A 21,174-nucleotide genomic window follows, 5' to 3' on the forward strand; every position below is an offset into this window, starting at 1 on the left:
AACCCTCGTGAAGCTGCCACGGAAGTGCTAAAAATAAGTTTTCTACCAAAAAAAAGCAAAGAAACATCCAACGCCTAACATATCTCACGAATTAATTTTTTCCCTCTTCCTTCTTGCTGCGCTGCAGCAAAAGCACGTAAGAAAATTAGGTATCACAAATTAGGAAAGGAAAAGCAAGCCAATTGGCGCTTCGCTTAGTAGTTGGTTGATCCGTTGCCAACGAAACGAAAGTCTGTGCAGTGCATTTGTGTGCGTGTGTGTGGGTGTGTGTGATTTTGTTGTGTGCTCCCAGCGGTGGCTCCTATGTGTGAGTGCGCGCCCATGTAAACATGATGCGGTCGTCGTTGCGCCGGAGGATGCAACCGCCGACGCATCAAGCTGAACGTGAGCGACAGCATCAGTATAAACACCCGAAACCATCGAGCGTTGCCATAGCGAAGCAGGAGCAGGAGGTGGAGGAGGTGGCGGAAGGGAGGGGAGGAAGACCTGGCAGGCGGAAAATTATATCGGGCAGCATGGCCCCGACCGCAGCTTCCCGGTGGCAGCACCGACTACTTCTCACAGCATTTTTGGTCGTCGTATTATCGCAGGTAAAGATGCAACTATTTTTCCTTGTTGAACAAAACTTAGAATAACCCGGTTATTCGCTTTTCTATGAAGCTCTGATTATTCTGATTTTTCCGAAACATTTGTTGAAGTTTTTCGGTTTTATAAGATCTTACAATAGCATGATGAATGTTATAGAATTGCATAACACAGATTGTTTATTAATATTTCTTACAGAAACATAGAGAACAAAATGGCATTACGATTACGTAGTACAGTAAAATATGTTTTTACAAACACTTTGCCCAAAGGCTCCAGTTGCGGGTAAAATGTTTCAAACAAATTTGGGACATCTATTCATAATGATGCCGGGAATATGTTCTGATTATTTCAAAAGTCACAGCCTAGCATAAGTATAGAGTGAACAAGCAAAATATTTAAAATAATTAAGGCCTTGAAGTATCAATGAAGAACTGATAATATCTTCGCTACGACTAATAATAGGATATTTCATTTACAACAACTCAATACCAGCTGCAATCATGCAGCTGTTCTTCTCTAATCCATCAAACCGGGGATGTTATCATAACTTGAACAAGGTAATCAATCAATAAACCGAATCTATATAAGTTGTAATCTGTCGATTTCTAGATAAGCAAAACAAACCAGTAGGAGCTTTACAGCTCCTTTCACTTTTGATAGCAATTACTCGTGGTTTGATTAAACAGTTCTCCAAACCCTTTTCCGATAAACGGGAGAAAACACACCCTTCAGTCATCGCATTTAATATCGGCTTTCGACGGCAGCAGAAAGAAGTAAGTCACATTGAAGTAAAAGTGCAACTCTCGCCAGCTTCTCCGATGCTTATCTTGTCGGCCTTGCGTGACATTGGTGCCATAAATTGTGCCCAGCTGTTGATATACGATGAAGGCTGCCGGCTGGGGACGCGTGCCGCTATCGGGCGAAGATACCGAAAGTGACCATAAATCCGGTGGAAAGTAAAATGTTTTACCGAGCCGTGCAATCACAGCTGGCAGAGTGTTACGCAATGCCAGCATATCGGTCGTACCGCACTTGCGTTGGGTTTGCCGTTCAAATGCCTAATGCGTGGCATATGGTTTTGATGGCTTTGTATTTCATGTGTAATGAATTATAGCACATCGTTTCGTATCAATAACGATGCATGGCTTATTGCTTTGAAGATCGTGCAAGCCTCCCAAGCAAAGCCAAAACGATCACAGATCCAAGAAAGTGAAGTGTTTTGTTTATTTATTTAATTTAACATCATCACTTCAGATCAACTATTTTTCTATGCGCTGCGCACGGAACAATCGATACATCGAGCTCGATCAAATAAACGATGTGATTCGTAAATTGGCAAAAGAGGTCGCACTAATAATCGATTCGAGCCATCGGAACCCATTTCGGCCCGAGGCGACATATGGCATCCATCGATATCACTTTCAGTCCGCCCGGCGAACTCCGGTATCGATGAACGGTTTATTTAAATTGATAACACATCGGTCGAGGGAATTATGCTCGCACACCGTCGGCACACGGGCCAGATGGTGGAAAACCTTCCCATATCGATGTGACACACTGTTTGGGGCGATGTTTGGCACCGGGCCTGAAATAATCCACCGTTGATAAGAGGCGTTTTCCGATGAGCTCTCGGAACCGCAAAACCCGCCCGACCAACTGTTGGCTTTATCGACGTTCCGTGATGAAGTTTCGGCATGCTTTCGGACTCGGAAGCACTTAGAAGTTCCATTTGTCTCGTTCAAGGGGGGAGGGGGGAAATTTGGTGCCTGGACATGAATGAAAATTCAATCAGCCTCATCCGATCTGGGCTCATTGTGATCCACACAGCCGTGCTGGGGCCGTTTTATTTAAGCGCATCAGCTTTCCGAACGGGGCCAACTTCATGAGCGAAGAGGTCCCTTTGCCAAATGGGCTTTTGTGCATGCGAACAGAATGAGTTGGGAGATTTAGGTGAGCTAAGGAAAGCCCTACATGCAACAAGTAATTGGTCATGTATTCAACGGTATGGCCTGCAGATCCCATGTGATTTTTATTTATTTTGGAAGCAATGGTTTGAACAATAAAAAAATCTCCAAATTGTTAAATACTATCAAGTTTTATGTTTAGGAAAAGATTTAAAAAATGACAATTTTATTATTCGGGATGTTTTGTTTAACCTTTAAAATAAAGATATCTTTTTGTATTTAATTTCTGTTATGCAAGTCAAACTGGTTAAAATCTTTGCGTTCCAACAAATCAAATAAAAAGAATCAAAATTTATTCGGAAAATATTTCGAGGCGAATGGTGTCAAGTGAATGGCTGTGGTTTTTGTGTAACGTCAAACGTTCTAGTGGATGAATCAAATTTGTTGCCTCATTTTGGTTTTCAAATTTATGAAATAAATATTGCGCACTTCCTAGCAGTCCTTTGTTGTTTTCTGTCATTTAATCTATTTCTTGTTCTTAGCTGAATTACTCTGTTTGCTTCATTCATTGGAAGCGTGATGGAGAATGCGTTGATTGTAATTTTAACATCAACCTTACCGTGGCTACAGTTCTGTTTTGGATGACAATTTATTTCTTTTCTAGTACATTGGTAAAATTCGAAATATTTGTTTTCACCACACCAAAAGTGCTGCCTTTGAAATGGGCGCGCCTTTCAAAACCTCCATGCCAGATATTCCTCGCTTGTTTCGTTACGTTAGCTTAACTCCAAAGTACACCCCAAAATAAATGTGGTTATGGCGCGGAAGATGATTAACGATTTCCTGAGATGTGGGATTTGTGTGTGTTTTTTCATTCATTCACGCTACTATCAACAGCCATTTACTGCTGACAAATAATATGGGGCAAATCGCTCCTGCAGGTCACGATGTTAGCGAAAAAAAGAAGAAAAAAGAACTATTTTTAATGTCACAAAAAGACGCATATAAGTACAAGCAGTGGTGAATGAATCGCGTTCCAGGGTAGGTTAACTCCATACCGATGCGTGCGTTCATTGAAATCCATAGACCGAAGATAAATACTATAGTATTTTTATGTTTGACACGAAAAATATCATGACTATCTCCACAACGTTCCATTAGTGTGTTGTTTTTTTTCTTCTTCTTTTGAATAACATCAATTGCCTTGTTTCCATGCGGAAACGCTGCTCTTATAGAAAAATAAAAACAATCATCAAATTCGATGTGATTACTTGCAGCCTTGTTTGGAGTCACACCGCGAATCACTATACGTACCAAAGGGATATCCCGTGGCACAAATAAAGTATATTTTAGTAAAAAAAAAGTTAAGTTTATTTACAGAAAAACCTTCCCTGCGGGACACGGTTGCTCGAACAAAATGGTCGAATTGAGTTGAATGATGGCAAAACTATGGAAGTTTCGACGGAGGAAACAGGTTGGTTCGGCGATTGACGTCAACCTTGGGCTCCCCGCGGATTATTCCGTCCGTTTCACCCCTCACAGGCTCTTACAACGGTTACAGCTCACCCGGTTGTGACAATAACCAAAGCAAACAATCCCACAACGCGCGTCCGCTGGCGGGAAAAAATTGGCCCAAACCGAACACGACAAACCTTTTTTGATTTGTATTATCGTCCGCGCGGTTCGAAAGGGCAAAAAGAGGGACTTTTCCACCTTTTTTTTGCTATTTGCAATCAACCTGTTTGCACCGTTGTTCGAATTGTTCGCCTGGAATGCGAATGCCCATCTCTCCGCCATCCTTCGGGTTGGATTGTGTGAATGTGTAGGGGTTTTTTTTTGCATCCCGCTCCTCTGGGGATCCCACGTGGTTCCCCACCGGTTGCCCAACGAACCATTTCAAACGTTCGATCACAAACCAACGGTTGCTCCACGTGCTTTCGGTACCGAACGGTAGCGCGCTCCGGAACATTAGCGGACACTTGGTGGCAACAATTGGCCATAAACCATTGTGGGCTGTGGCTGTGTGACGACCTGAGCGGGGGCTTTGGCATGGTACCAGCATACATACACGGTGGTAGACACGGAATGATCTGTTCGATACCTCCGAATGGTCTGTTGTTTCCCTTTCGAGGGTGTTGTTGCTGGGGGATGCGGTGAAGAAACAGAGGGGGTTCGTGCTTGGGGATGGAATTTACGTTGTGTTGTTGTGTGTCATGGCCTTGCCTGGTTCAACGCTGTAGATATGTGTGATGATCCAGCGTTTGTTTGTGTGTGATGTTTACGATGCTTGAAAGCTCTTTAAGATATCCGACTATTTGGAAATCTATTCCATACGATGTACGAAACGATAATAATTTGTTTTGCTGCCTTACTTAAACGATTGACATTATTAGGCACGAAAACAAATATGTTTCTTATGATTTTATTTATTTGAAGCTTAAAACTCTCAAATATTACACATCATGGCGTTTCGTTAGTCATGACGATAAACATTTCTCAAATAAAGTTGTTTATATTCAGCACCAAAAATACACCCAACAAGATAATGAAGTCACTATAGCACTCGCAATTCTTAACCCTCTCTCAAAAGTGGAACACCAAGGAAATAGTACAATTTCTGAAGCTTTAGAAGTTGTTGTACGCTCGTACATTTTCACTCCATTTCGTGATTCTCCACAATTTTCCCGTTGACCGAGTTGGAGACAACAATCCACCATTCTTGCCCGGCACGGAGGGGGGGAAAACAAGGGTGTGGCCTAGTGAACCCCCTTGGTGGAGCCGGGAAATAGGTGTGTGTGTGTTTGCAACCGCTCAGAGCAGGTCCATGTCGGCTTCAGTTGGGTTGGTAAAGTTCCCAAAAATAAATCAAAATTTGTCCAAGTGAGCCAACTTCGAGAAAAGGCTCTGGGAGTCACGTAAAAACAGGGCGTGATATGTTGGTTTTTGTTTTTTGACGAAAGTAAGTAAGTGCAGCCGTTGTTGGCTACATATTTTAGTGCTTTCGGTATGAAAAATGTGTTTCACACAGCGCGAAGTGAACGATGCAACAAGTGAACGTTGGTTGGAAAAAGGTTGGCTTCGTTTTGGTAGCCATCAGTTACCTTGTCATTGTTCATAAGACAGGCTTAGTCGAATGCGACGAATGTTTGGTGGGATAGTAATTCTGTAACAGCCAGTGATACTAATTTACTTCGACACTACCTCTCACAGCTTTGTCTTTTTTTACAACATGAAGCTTTCTCTTTCCGACCCCCGGTTTTGTGCGATCGTCCGAAGCCCAAAGCCCAGCGATCTTATGTAGAAATGGTCCATGGTGGTTGCTGCTGCCGCCGACATACATACAAGCATGCATACTGTATGCAACCAGCAGGGTTTTCTCTTTCCGAAGGTCAACCGCGCCAACATCACCGAATCGCGCTAAAGACCGGTTTTTCTGTTGTTTTTATTTTGTGTGTCTGTGTTTAATGATGTCTCTTTTTTTTATCCCCAACTTAAACACATAAATTGCGGTTGTCCACGAAACGTTGTGATTCCCGGTGTGCCGCTTTGGTTCGCAGATGCAAGAACGGGCAAGTTATTTGCGCCAGTCACCGAAAGGTGATTGTGACTCACGTTTACACCATGTGTGTGTGTGAATGTGTCTTCAATTGGGACGTTTAGTATACAGCATTTTTTAAACTTATTTTATTAATTTAGTAGGGAATAATAACTTATTAAACATTTATTATTAGGACACATGAAATGTGGTTATTGATTTCAAAACTTTGTATTCGCCATACAAAGGTATTTGCGAATCAAAATGATTTGAACGCTTATGGATAAATTTTAAAACGTCCAGATGAGTTACTGTGTTAATCGCTGTCAGCACACACATAGGGGAAAATGTGGCAAGATGCCCCGTTCAAGTAAAATGCACCTGCACTTTTCAACTGAATTAAGCTATTTCATACAAAATGAAACAATAGAATAGGAGTTCATTGGCTCGTGAAATAAAATAATGCAATCAAGCAAATATTCCTCGAGGAATTGTAATATGGTACTTAACTACTGATATTGAAAAATACTTTTCATATCATCGTTGTGTTTTGACAAGTCACTTTGATTTATTTAGCCATTTAGCCATAGTATAAAACACACCAATAACTCGATCGTTTTGAAAATTGATTAAAAATCAAAGTGCTCGAAAATTTTTGAAAACTATATATTTATATACCTTGGAATACTTGTATAAATACCCAGGTTGCTATTCGAGCAAATATGCGGAAACTTTCGAGCAAAAACGCGGAACTGGATCATAATACCCTCAAATATTAAATTACGCGTAGCAAAAACTGCTCTGAGTAATATTTGTTTTAATAATAATCTGACAGTTTTAATAACGTTTTTTTAATTTTTTGGTACTAGAATTGATAGATGAAGATTTGAATTAGTATTTTTCTTAAATAGACTGCGAAAAAAAAAAAAAAAACATCAGTTTTACGGCAGGCATATTGCCTCATAATACCTTATTTTAGAATTATATCATTTAATATGAATAATAAAAGCTATAATTTTACTTTAAAATAACTCTTCACACTTTAAACCTGGTTTACAGGTCGACTATAAAATGTTCGCATTATTTGCTCATTTTTGAAATTTAATTTAATTAATTTAAATTTAATAAATTTAAGGAACTTTAAAAATCGCAAGAAAATGTCGAAAATAGATAGTTTTCAATATTCCATATTAATCCATTGTGCTCTTTATGAATACATCAATTAATGTTTCGTGAGGATGACTTACTAGCATGGTGGAACAATATGCCACACCCCAACTTTATGCTGATTTATTATACTTTTAATACATTTATAATAGTCCTACACCTTTGCAATCGATTGAAACTCCATGAAGATTTAATTTTCAAACGTCTTCGCATACGGACTGTTTGCTCTTACGGAGGCGTTGGCAGATTTCTTCGAGCGAAAGCTCGCAAAGGCGTGCGTTGTCCAACACGCCGGCGAAAGTTGGTTCAAACCCACCACCGGTCCACCTTCCGACCGGTGTGACGTAGTAGTCGGAGGGATGGAGGAGGGCTTTTCTTACACGCATTGGAAGACGCAAACTCATGTGCCCAGGCGTGCCGACGGAAAGAAACCGCCACCACGAGCCAACCAACCTGCTGGCCACTGGCTCGAAGATACAATTTCTGATCGCGGCTTGTGCCGAGATAAAACTGACGTGTTCCTTCTGTCCGTGGCCCGGGGGTGGGCGCACCTATGCAGTCTCTCGAAGCACTTGGCTGTGGTAGTAAATTCGCCCAGGGCTGGCCTGGCTAGGGTTGTGAAGGTGTTGCCGCAGTTGTTTGGGGTGAGCGTAGGCAATTTTGCACGTATCGACGAATTCACTTTCACAACAAAATACCACCGAACGCCGCGTAGCAAACAACCGCCACCCGGACGACGTGAGCCGTTGCTGCAGCAGTAGAAACGACGGAAAGTCTCGCTGCTCTCAGGGTGCCACCTTCCACTGCGCCCGGGCTAGAAGAAGTTGCGCGTACGATTTCTATTCGTCAAACAATCGTGTCACGTTATGCTGCCCCATTATGTTGGGCGTTTTGCTGTCGCGTACATCATTGGCACCGCACATTAATTGAACCTTTTCGAAAAAATGCTCTCAGAGCATCGCGCCTCAGGTGTCGTTATGTCAATGCCGGCGCTGTTCGTCGTAAAACATTACGTCTTATTGCGCTGCTGAGATTAACCCTAAGACGCTCCCTGGCGGAGAGCACCGACTTGCATTGCATTGTGCGCTCGAGCCCTTTGCCTTCCCACAACTAGGCCAGCGAGACCCTGGGTTTAATTTGAGCAGAAAACCACAAACTGGAGCTGTAAAGCGTGGGTTTTATTATGCTACGAGTTACGCACGCCATTTGTGCGCCGTGAGAGCCCCTACTGACACTATTGTTTTGCTTACTACTTATTGTTACTGAGCTAAATAGATGATCGACGTGCTGTTGAATGCTAGATAACCTTTTGAGGTGTTATTATGAGCTCGCGTTCACGACTCGCAGCGAATGTTGTTTTTTGTCAAATGGAGTTTTCGACTTCAATTAACATTAGAATCCAAATAGCGGCCATTTTCACAATTTTGGTTTTTATTATCACGAAAAGTAAATTTTCTTAAAATAAAAAAAAGGTTCATTTGTGGTGTCTTTCGTAATCGTAGAATTCATATGATATGATTTTGAAACAATAAAGGTTGGAAAGATTTCATGAAGCTAGCGGAATCATGGAAAAGTGCATTAAAAAATCGAAAACGCCTAAGCAGAGTCAACAAATATACTAAAAAGTAGCCATTTACGGATTTGAAAATCTTAAAAAAATAAAATTAATGTTTGTTTGGAAAGAGCGGTCTATAAAGGCCGCTAAAAACATTCGGAAAAGATTTCAAAGCAATGTATTCTAGTGTCAATATCTAAATGGGCAAAACAAATGAATTTTTTGAATTTTAACTTCTCTAACTAACAAAAAAAAAAAACAATTAAATTAGCTGACAAAAAATAACTCTAGTTTTTGTTTCTCGGAAGAGTCGGTTAGTTTTGGTACTATTAGTTAGTAGTTAGTTAGTAGCATTCCCACTTGGATATGTTTACCATGAAGAAGTTTTACATAATGGAATGACGTTACTTCCTATCCCGGTTGGTTTATTAAGTCATTCGAAAAAAAATACTACATTCCTTCAATGAAGGGAAATAAACCAGTAAGTTTAATGTGCCCACGGGTAGAAAAAAAGATCGTCTCGCTGATAAACAAACGGCTCCCCATTGCGCCGATGTTCAAGTACAATTGCAATTGTCTCGAATTGATCCGCCCAGAACCATCATCCCGGTTGAGCAACGGAGAAACAAACCCCGGGAGCTACAATCAGCTCTCTAAGCGCTCCGTTGGCTTTCTGTGGTAGCATCACATCACATATCTTTCACTCGCCACCTCGTCACAACAGCGGCAACAGGCTCACAAGATGCTGTAACTGTTGTTACTTTCCGGCGGGGGTGGTGGCGGTGGTGGTGAGTGTTTTGATTAGTGCTTGCCTTGCCCGAACGAATGTGCCCGGGTTATGTTTGGTTGTTGCCCGATTCTTCCCCGATACGAGGCGGGCGTCCGCGTGGGAATCCTCACAGATGTTGTTGATGTTGATGTTGGTGCTGACTGACGCGACGACGGACGATGGACAACATGTTGCAGCTTCCCGGGATTGCTTCGCCGAGGGCTTTGTGTAGTGGTCTGTTGTTGTTTCTTGTGTTTTTATGTTGTTGTTTAGTTTTCTTTTATTTTATGCCTTTCGCTTCCGGCAAACCGCTTCCGGGGCTGTAAGCAAATGTAGAATAGATTTAGCCACCGCAAGCCGTCGATTGTACACACGGATGTATTACACTTTTGCCAGATCAATGTTGTTGGCAAATGTTCCGTAAATAATCCCAACGTCGTGTAACAAGAAATGCATCGCTCCAAAATGCGTCATCAATAGATTTGTGAGCCCATCTTTGTGTCTTCATAGAAACATTTGATACTTGCTTTGAATTCCGTGTTTTCACATCCTTTCCATCCAGTGATTACTCGATAAAAAAACGCACACAAACCAACCACTTTAAAAGTTTACTTTCTCGTACAACATCTTCCTCGGGCCGCTCAAATCACTCATGCGCTCTCGCCAAAGACAATTAAGTAGCGGTTACAAAATCTTTTTCCAATCTCGTTCCCATCCGAATGCTTGTGTGACATAATGGTGCACTTCTTGTAAGTAAGATAAACCCCCTTGTCGCCTTGGTGGATCCCCCTTTCGTTTCGTGGGACGCTTGATGGACGCTTCATTAATTAATCATTTGATTGTGACAGCTTGATTAATTATTCTTTTCGTTTGCCGCTTCGGTGTCGTTTTGTTTCGGAGAGGCGCCGGTGTTGAGTACATGATTGTTTGAGTAAGATACTACCGGCAACGAAATGTGTGTTTCGTCTTTGTGCAACTTTAATCTATGAGTTATCATCGACAGTTGTAGCTTCTTTCCTTATCGCAGTTTTGTATAGAAGAATGTGCAACAGCTGTTGCGAAAAGTGAAGTGAAATCTTTAAACTTTATGAAGTAGTAGCAGCGCTCATACTTTACCTGGAAGTCAAAGGACTGTGCTTGTTTGAGAGAAATATTTACACTATCTTTAGCAATCAATTTTGTGAGAGAGTTTTCTCTCGGAAAACTAATAACAATTCTTCGAATGTGTATCTCCAGCTCACTTCCTACGAAAGGTAAGATGATTGGAATGATTGGATCCGTGTGATTGCATCCTATACATCATTAACATTGCCTTACGAACGGCCACCGTTCAAGAAGCATTACGCCTCCGAAAGGAAAAGCATGTGATCGGAGTTGCCAGCCGGCTCTGCATTAACACTAATGGAGTCTCACGTCCGGGGGCCTAATCTTCTTAGTGTCCCCTGCCCGACCTTATCGTTTACTTGGTGCTGCACCCGAATAAGTGGCACATTTTCTCTCCCAGCCGGGGAAACCCGGTTTTTCCGTTGCCACCGGATAAATGCCCCTTGTACCGAACCTGCCCCGAGGGGTTGCTTCATCAAAGGTCGTCTACTGCTAGCCGCACGCCCCCGCCCCCTTGGAAGGCAATTTTTTCCAGTCCATTTTTCCCAATTCCACTCCATTCATTTTCCGATGAGTGGTCGATGTAGTTTGCTTTCCTTCCTCCACCCGACACACCGTTGGTTGCGTCGTCGTTGATGTTGCCACGTTCGGTTGCCGCTGCTATGGAAACCGTTTTCCCTCCGCTGGGTGCATGAGCGGTGGATGTGTGGGTGCGTGTGGAAAGGCTTCCGTTTTTTTCCTGAAGGCCCACGCTCACCTTTCTCCCGCAGAGCAACGCTTGTTTGTACGCATGTGCGGCAGATGTACCGGCAAAATCTGTTTCCTTCCAACCAGCCTGTCGTAGGTGGAGATGGGAGGGAAAACAACCCACAAAGCAACCGTAGGTAATGCAGCAAAAGAAGCAAGACAAAACAACAATCTCCACACACCATCCGGTGTGATAAACCGACAATGAAACAATCATCGTCCTGCGAAGAAAAAAATGAAGCTCAGTTGGACAAATCTCTTTTGCTCTCTCTCACGAGTTTTCCCTCCCGAGAAGTGGAAAAAAGGATAAGACGGTTTGGTGGCGTTCGTTGGTGCGTTCATTGATTCATTTCCGTTTTCTTGGAATCCCACTGTGTGGTGGCGGTTCCGGGCGGGGGGCTATTTTTCACCCGTCTGCTCTTAATCCTGGAAAATCACCACGACAAGGCGCCACCCGAAAAGGGTGTTCGGCGAAAAGGATGGATACCCAAAATAGCCACCGGAGGAGTTGATTGAGAAAATTGCTCCCAACTTTTCAGAATCCGAATCGGCAGCCCACGATTTATGTCTGGTGGAACCTAAACGCAATTGCGTTCCGTTGGAGCTCCGTGGAAACCCCGAACGAAATGTGGGTGAAATCCCCATTTTTTGTTTCCCTTTCACTACCACTCCCATTCATCCCGCTCGCGCGTTTGTTCTGCTTCTTTGTGCACGAAACGGCTTGGTTCGTTTTTGCCGCTCGCTGTAGTTTAGATTGATTTTCCGACCGCCAACTTCGCTCCGGAGCAAACCAAACAACCCCGAGAGGCGTGGAGCTGTAATTAATTGATACACGACGCTGTACCGCCACTACCGGTTGACTTCCGGTCGTTTGTTACGCTCGTTGGAGTTGGTGCAAGCCTGCTGAGCGCGTTTTATGTTCGCCTCCGTGTTCTAAACGATTGGCGTTTAGATTTTCCACCCGTCTCCCATCCCGTCGCATCCAATTGGAAAACACTGGCACGTTGGAATGCGATTTGTTGGAATGGAATGTTTGGTAACGTTTCAATAATAATCGTCACACTTATTTTGATGTAATAATATGCTTGGGTTTGTAGATTTAAACCAGGGTACGGCATACATTTTCTAAAAACGTCCAGATCATTAAAAAGAAAACCGAAAGCGCAGATAAATAAGGTAAGTACGTTAGAAAAAGTCTAACAAAAAGTATACGAGGAAGTCACCTGGTATTGAAAACTTCGTTCAACAATTTCAATCTTCATTTTTGAGTCAAAAAACAAACCTGATATTGTGAACAAATCCGATAAAAATTGACGGGTTGGGGAATTGAGCTGGTTTTTTGTATAAAACACTAAAATCTTCTTGCGGGCCGGAAAAAATCAGTCCGGCCCGCCCTTTGCTGACCCCTGGAAACATTAGTTCAGAAATATTTAAATTTTTGCACATGAACAAATAAACAATATACAGAGATAAACATTTCCATTAAAGAACCAAACCACGCATTTTCTTAAATATCATATTTGTCAAAAATTCAAACGAAAACAAATATGCTGCCCTGTGGCGGAAGTGGTATCTCTTTTCAAGTGGCCAGGCCAAGAGAAGTCAACTGTTGCGGGTGGTTTACAATGTTGTTAACACCGGCACGCACAACCCTATCTGCCCGCCCTATGACGCACGATGATGGATGGAAATTTAAAACCCGTACCATTCCTGTCCGTGCTCAAGACGAACGACTGAAGGAGTCCATAGAAATGTCACCGACCTGCCGGCACCTACCGGTTGACCGTGTTCGGATTCTCTTCCTCAAGAGTCAGCTCGGACGGCTGGGGCTGGGGACGGAAGCTTAGCGAAGGCTGTGGCACTAGTTTGCGTGAGGAATATGGGTTTCTTAGAATGTGCCTCCAATGAATTCCCCCGCAGGTAGCAAACGAACCGTGGTGAAGGTCAGCCCACGAACGATCGATCATTGGCAGCAGTAGCTTCCCGACGCTTGTCTTGCTCCGGTGGTGCGATCGAAGTCACGTCCTTCCCATGGCGGCAATAGAGTAGTGCGTGTGCATCGAGCGCAGAGTTTGATGCGTACCCGAACTGCAACTTGTGCAACGCTGTCCTGAAGGGTCGAGGTCTTGGCTCGGTCGCTTTAAGCGTGCTCTATGATGGTGCATCACGATCATGGGGTTCGTGGTTACAGTTTTGTCCATCAATTAGCAAGTCTGATGAGTGAAGCGCCCCACCGTGTTTGATGTTCATTGATGTTGAGTTTTTTTCTCCATTTTAATTTTCGCACATAATTTTAGTATCAAAGTAGACACACCATGAACTTCAAATGTTTCTTCGACCCTGGTGCTGTGTGATGTTTTTTTTGTTTTAAAGTTGAATTCATAAAATGTTAACAGATTTTATGAAATGTTTGCTCAAAGCAGTGATGTCAAACTCGTTTGATCTCTCGGACTGCATTTCCTCCCGAAATAAGTTTGCGATGCAAAAACGTTGTATTGGTTGGGATTTATGAAAATTGGTTCTTATCAGGGTGCTTTAAACTTAACAGTCAATCATGATTTACACTTTTACGTTTTTCATACCTGTTTCATATTACCTGTTACAAATTTACATTCAAACATATCCAATTTTGTGTTAACTGTATGTGACTTTCTTGAGATAACACAGTAGAACAAGGTATAATATTAGTATGTTGATTTAATATTTCTGACAACGAATATTCCGTGTAGTAGGTTTGGTTCTTCAAATTGACAGCTCGATACGATTGAATTTATTCCGATATATGTTGCAATTCAACACTATTGTGCTTTTTGTTGGAGAGTTTAAATAAGTAAAAGTATATAATAATGGCTGCAAACTGCCTGATCCATATCTGTTATTTCATTTAGAATGCTCATGAAGTTCGTGTGGTTTCTTTTCCAAGAACACTATTTATAGGTTTGTCTAGAAAAACCTTTGTAAAACCATTGCTCTTGTCAAGCATAGTTCAGTCCTCTTGCTCATATGAAATTCATAGTTCGTGAAACCACATTGACAAAAATGTTTGATATTCAAACGAAAGTCAGTACTCACGGATGGGACTCGGAACATTTTTCATATTTTGCTTTAAAGCAACCGCTGGCCGCATCAAACGTTGTTGCTGGACGCATGTTTGGCATCTCTGGCTTAAAGCCTTGGCGATGCTCGGAGAAGACAAGTCAAAATGTCATGTTTTTATTTATAAATATCTAATTGTATCGACAATAAATCCATAAGCTAAAGGAGGAACAGTAAAAGAAACTCTCGACAATCCATTGGATAAAACATATTTCAGGCGAAAATTTGATTGAGCAAATTGAAAGACTCCCAGGAAGCATTGGTTTGAGTACAATGCTGTGCATAATTTCTAGTTATTAATGGTTGGTTTTGAAAAGTTTAATTTAACAGTAGGAATATGAGAATATGAAACATAATTTTCGAAAAATCATCCCCATGAAATCTTCAGCTCTCTACGATACTCTTATTTGTATTGACTTTTTGAGAGTGCACAGTGTTGTTTATTAAAGTATTTTGCTACATCTTGGTAAAAGAAACGTCATATACATTATAAACTGCTACATTTGTAACTGACTTTGAAAATATTAAAATGAAAAAGCCACTAATGGTGCCGTGTCTGTCAACCCTGCCTCGGGCCGATAAAATCTTGCATATCCAAGCGTCCTTCCAAACTAATCATCGAATATGACAACTAATTTGGGCATACCAATTTAAAGCCCGAATCGCAGCGACCGAATGACAGTTGCTTTTCGTAGTGTTTCCATTTTAGTAATTTTTCATGACCAAATTTCGTCCCGAACCCGCTCGGCGAATGGGCGTCCTCCACATTCGGAGCCACAAAACGGGTCGGTCATGGGGGGTTTTCTCGCACGGTGACTTTCCCATTTTGACGTCACCCGTCCGGACCGTGTCACGTGCGGGCCAACACTGTCTCCCGGCGGACCACCGACCACAGCAACTTTTCTGAACGTTTCAGAACCAATTTGCATTCAAATATTCTCCATCGCTCCGGGGGCTACTTCACTCCGGTCCGTCATTTTCGCGCGGCGGCGCGGAATCCCCCGGCGCGCGCGACAATGTTCCGGTCGGTGGCACCTTCGGGAGAACCTTTCGCCGTCTCCAGTGGAGACCAGCATCAGAAAACCTTGTACGAGCGACTCAAGAACCGTACAGCCCACCAATACCAGCTCGAGCACGCCTTATGGAAACTGGAAACGACGACGACGACGACGACGTTTCGTAGTATCTGTCCCACCATCTCGGAGATCCCGTGCTCCGTTCCAACACTTTATTGCTGGAAAATACGGCAAAACCCGTCCGGCAAGTTTTTCTACATACCTGCAGCCGCCGATGTTTGTCTAGCGCCAATGATGGAGTCTATCTTTTACCTTCTCCAACCGGCCATCAAATTCATGGAGCCCGAGAAGCAACCGGACGGACGAGCGATGTTCAAATAACTTGGCGAACTACCCGAAGTGGGTAAATGTTAAGAGTTTTCGACGCAAACAAAATCCCCACGTAGCGAAACGTTTTGTTTTGTTCAATTTGAAACGGAACGTTACACGTTCGATTTTTCTTATACCACCCAGTTGAAGGGAAAAGTGAGGCCAAAAGTTAACCAACTCCAAAACCACATCACATTCCGTATTGTCTATCCGAGCAGTTGAGAGGTAAAGTTTTCGTTGATTGGTTTTCGCCTTTTCGATTGCGTTGGGCCCCGTTTGGGTTACGTAAATGATTTCTGTTTTTATTAAACGTTCCGTTGTGCCCACTACACTAAATGCGATCCGGTTAAGTAAATTCAATTCCATTTTTCCACCTCAACTAGAGCGCGCGTCTCTGTGTCCGTGCGACGGTGTATATCCAACCGAAGAGGAGAGCGCCTTAATACAACGTAAATAAAACAAACTTAAAACTATGATGCACCATTTTCGGATTGCATTCCACCTCGCAAATAAACCACCGCAAATAGAATCGACACAGACAGGCAGGGATTGGAGCGTACTTTCGGTTTCGTTTTGGCAATGTTTCGATGGTCTCTATTTCTGGTCTCTATTTCTGGTCTCCTGGCGGCAACTCGGGTCGCGTTCCATTCATCATCATTTGTTCCCAAACAAACTGTGAATGGGCGGTGGGAAATGTGGTGAACTGCAGGCTCCCCCTATCAAGGATACTTGCACTCAAACCCGACCGAGTGTGGAAGGCGCAGACAGTCTCTGCAGAGCGTGATATACTCTGCCGCTTTTCGGGGCCTACGTGTGCCGTGCAGGGAGGACAAATTTAATGCCCACATTGTGATGTGATACGGTGGTTGGTCTCAACCGTACCAAAGAGTTCGTTTGGTTTTCGAAAAAAAAGCCCCTACGACTCCAACAGAGACAATCGGAAACCGAAAGGAATCCGTACGAACATGGAGAAGTACTCTGGAGTCGGCAGATGAGTGTTGGGAAAAAGTTGAATCGTCGCCAAGGAAACGAACCCGCACACCAATCGACTGCGTCCTCCACCAATCATCTCGAGAAGGTCCGCAAATTCTACTTGTTTCGTGCAGCTTCAATAATAGACTGACGTAGATGACAACCGTACGGGAGGCAAAGGCGATGACGACGACGACGGGTGGCCACTGCTGACGCCAACGTTGAATTGTACTATGCTGAGAGCTGAGCCTTGAATTATGCTTCATTGGGTGGATTTCTTTTTGTGTGTCTTTCGCACGAACTCTCATACCCCCAAACCAGGCCGGTATCTTCATAACATGCTAACCCCATGTCGCATCGAAATCAAACATGTTTCTGGGGAAGTACCAACGGATGGTAATCTTTCCTGCTTACATATTCCATACCTTCGGCAGCAAAAGTCGAAGTCGGCAGCAAAAGTCGTGTAGACGTCAGAGCAAGCAGTCACCAACAGCTCGGACGCCAAATGAAACGCGTGCAAGATTGTGCACACAAATTGATGCCTTTCGCCAACGTGTCCGCCCATGGCTTTTGGAATGGATCATCATCATAACTTTTCAAGGCAAGTCCTATACCCAACGCGCCTAGCCCTCGACTCCAACCGGCGGCTCCGGTCAGGTCGAGTCGCTGAAAGGATGATAAATCATAGCACTTCCACCAACTCTACACACGACTTAGGTGTAGCGTATGGTGTTTAGAAGCCTCCCGGTTTAAAGGTGGTCTGATGGTAGAATTTCAATTAGATGCAGCAGTTTGCCTACTAGGTGGGCCTTTTCAACCTCTCCCCAATGGACGTAGGTACTATGTTGCCAGCGTCCGTGTATCCGTGCAGGTAACCTTCTCGATAGCGACGAGCGTCGCTTCCTGATTGCGAACAGCGGTTCATAATCTTTGATTTATCGTCCAGTGTCCCTTACGGAGCGCCATGCAGGTCCTGCCGCGGCCGGCCTGGTACGTTCCTTAATCGCACTCATTTGCATGTGCATGCGCAAAATAATTGCCACTTTCCAGTTCCGCGAATCGACTTAGAATGCGAGGAAATGGATGGAAAGGTTAGTTGGCATCCTCCTTTTGTCGCCGGTTAGACTAAGCCATGTAATACCAATTTGTTGGCGGGTTAGTGAAGTAATTTTCACTTCCGTGTTCGAGGGAAATCAGTATGAAATTAAGTTTTAATTCATTGAATAAAAAAGTTGGGCGGTTTGGTGTTTAAGTGGCTTAGAATAATCATTTAGAATTGATGTCATAGTTACGGCATGTCGTTCTAGGGGTGCGTGATAACCTTTTTCTGTCGCTCATGATAGAGTTGTATTGAAGGAGATAATGATTTTCTTTTTATTTATATTTAGCAATATTTAATGCTTGATTACAACAAAAAACATTTGAAAAGGGCTAACGAAATATTGAGATCCACAAACTGAGAGAATCTATTAACGTTTTCGCTAAATCTCGTCTTAAAGAGTTGCATCGAGGACCAAACGAACGGTCAGGAGAATAAACATTAATTGTAGGGGGTAATTTTGGTGTGCCGATTTCTCCAAACATTTGCTTAGCGTTAAAAACTGTCTGAGTCACTTTCGTCCGCTTGCCTAAATATGGCAGGCTTAGTAGAAGTCTTGATCTGATATCTGATTGGAATACTCGTGAATTTACGCTGAATGTTTTCAATCCTAGCAGATCAGGCCACAGTATGAGGCGCCCAAGTAACATAAACTATCAAACGCTCATTTCACTCAAACACAAATATACCAGTAATTTTATTTGAGTATCTAACATTACACTCAACTTAACCAGGTTCGAAATGTATTTAACACCAATGAAATTTGTTTCACAACTTGCTCAACTGACAGCTTTGAAAGGAGTCAACAGTATTATAAAAACGTTTAAAGTGATCGTTAAACATTACAATCAAAGTCGTTTTATGCCATTTAAGTTCACTCGCAGGATTCACAACGCTAAATGAGTATTATTATTAATCTTAGAGATGAAATAATATAGGTTATTCTCGATTCTGCCCCGTTATTTTTATCCGCCCCACCATTGACAGTTAATGTTAATTTGTTGTGATTGTGATTCTTGCATGCATGTACTAACTTTCAGTCTACTGAAATGAAGACGTATGAAAGTTTCCGATGAATGAATGTTGCTGTCATCTATTAGCACTTTAAGATGGGACGAACAAGAGCGAGGGATAACTGCTTGATAGACACATAGACACTCTAAAATGAATGGTTATTCGATGCAAAAAGCCTAGCTGGCGATAACCTTTGCCGATAATAAATAAGATGTGTTCACGATATGAAAGTGGAGATCCTTAACTTCTAAATTACGTGATAGAACGCGAGAGTCTAGATTGATGTTCTCGATGAACTATGGATTTCATGTGACAATAATTACTTCACAAGATTCTTGCGTCTAGAATTAATTGCTGTAATGGCGGCGTAATGATCAATTATCTACAACAAATTAAATCACCATGTTGTCTAAGGGTTGGATATTTATATCTACTATGGATAGAATCCTACAATGTCGCTAGGAATAAGCTGTGCTATACCTGTCATCCACTAACTGGCATATCTTCCCGAAGCATTTCCATGAAATCTCAATTGTCTTTTGGAATAAGCACTATTGTCTGCGCAATTCTATAGCGTCTGAAAATAAACTTTTAGTGGAAGGTCATCCAATTTGCCTGTTTCATCCTGGTCGACCTGGTGAAATGGTTCAGGGGCAGCGTTTCGTCAGCGGCAGAAGTCATTATGTGAAGTCTAACGATCAGTCCCTCGGATACTGAAGAGCTGTCCTGAAAAAAATAAACCCATCGCATTCGCTTACAGCATCGGTTTGTTACTGTGTATGTAACTTTAACGAGAAATTCCCAGTTCCCGGATGAAGGATGCCTCCCGGGCGCCATCGTTTGGCTGAAGCCTTTGCTGATCCGGTTTTCTCTAAACATCCGGACCGGTTCCGGAATGGTTCGCTCTGGGACACTCGACAGCGAAGCGAAGCGCTGTGTGCCGTTCGGTGGAATGATGTCAACACTCAAGGGCACATCGATCTCTGAAGCACGATACACTCCATCCATCAACAACCGCGCTCGATGCTCGGTAGCGCCATCTAGCGTGGACTAACGGCTTCGGAGGCACGGCGATGGCTGCGCGGGTCCTTGAACTTTGTGCCAGGCCCGGCACGGAGCTGCAGGATGAAATTGCATTCTGTAGCGCTGTTCAGCTATTCTTCGCCGCGACAATACCCTTTCCCAAACCCGGTACCGGACGGAAACGTGATCCCGATGCTTGCCGCATGACTTGCGGAGCGAACGAAATTTGTCATCACGCGCGTCTGGTGTAACAAACTGTCGCCGACGGGATGAGGGGGAAAACTCTGCCGCCGACGTTCTGAGCTCATCATGATAATCATATCCGGCCCGGGTGTGTGTGTGTGTGTGCATGTTTGGCTCTTTTCACGTCGCATTCCCATGCATACGTTACGGATCCCGAAGGTAACAATCGGCACAACAGATGACGACGGGCTGTGATGGATGGTATTTATGAGACGCGTATGAGACAATGAGACGCCGTCAATGAGGCGCACTCTGTGAAGATGTGGGTGGTTGTGTGTGGACGTTTGAACAGACTGCACGTGTCAAGTCACGGATTATTAACTTGTGTTCCAGGGAGATGTGGAAAACTCGTGGCTAGGGAGCCTCATACCTCTCGGTACAAAAGTTCCCCATCAATTGTTCCAGGACGTGGGAGAAATGTGGCCTGCAAAAAATATGAAAAAACAAAAACTGCTCTGCACTACCACTATAAGCTCGCTGATACATACTGTACACAGACACATTATCTCTGGCCAGTATTATTTAATTATGTGGATATAAACGGTCCTAGACGTACCTTACCCCTCCAACTCGAAAAAAGAGGCACAGACTCAGACAGCTTTGTGCAAGAAAAAGTCATCTTAACCCTCGCCACTCGGAGGCGAGACAACCCCGCGCCAGCTGCAGCACTTTTCTACGGCGCGAGTGGCCTCAATCACGTCTGCGAAGTTGAAGTACGAAGGTCCTCTACGGCTACTTGAACTGCATCTCCCGCTCTGGTAGGTGTAGCCGTATCTGCTGAATCCGCGGGTGCATCGTTATCACGTGGAGATAGTGAGATCAAAAGGACAGATGGTCGCAAGGGAGGTGGCATGGCATGGAGGGCACCAGCCCCCCAGTACCGGTGGCGATGAGAATCAACGAAAAACAATGTTTCAGCATCCCACGTGTTGTGTATGTTTCGTTTTACTTCTTCTCACTACGATTTACTGTA

At 43.3% G+C, this 21,174-nt stretch overlaps 1 protein-coding gene across 1 annotated transcript in view; it reads left to right on the plus strand.

Moving 5' to 3' along the window:
• The first annotated feature begins 485 nt into the window (after positions 1–485).
• The window catches only part of LOC131260745 (tyrosine-protein phosphatase 10D), a 40,914-nt gene continuing 20,225 nt past the window's right edge, over positions 486–21,174 (plus strand). Inside the window, exon 1 of the mRNA XM_058262552.1 lies at positions 486–590. Within this exon, the coding sequence (XP_058118535.1) occupies positions 516–590 (75 nt within the window). The 5' untranslated portion in view covers positions 486–515. The remainder of the gene's footprint in view (positions 591–21,174) is intronic.

Source organism: Anopheles coustani, chromosome 3 (genome assembly GCF_943734705.1).
Source record: "Anopheles coustani chromosome 3, idAnoCousDA_361_x.2, whole genome shotgun sequence".
Lineage (NCBI taxonomy): Eukaryota > Metazoa > Arthropoda > Insecta > Diptera > Culicidae > Anopheles > Anopheles coustani.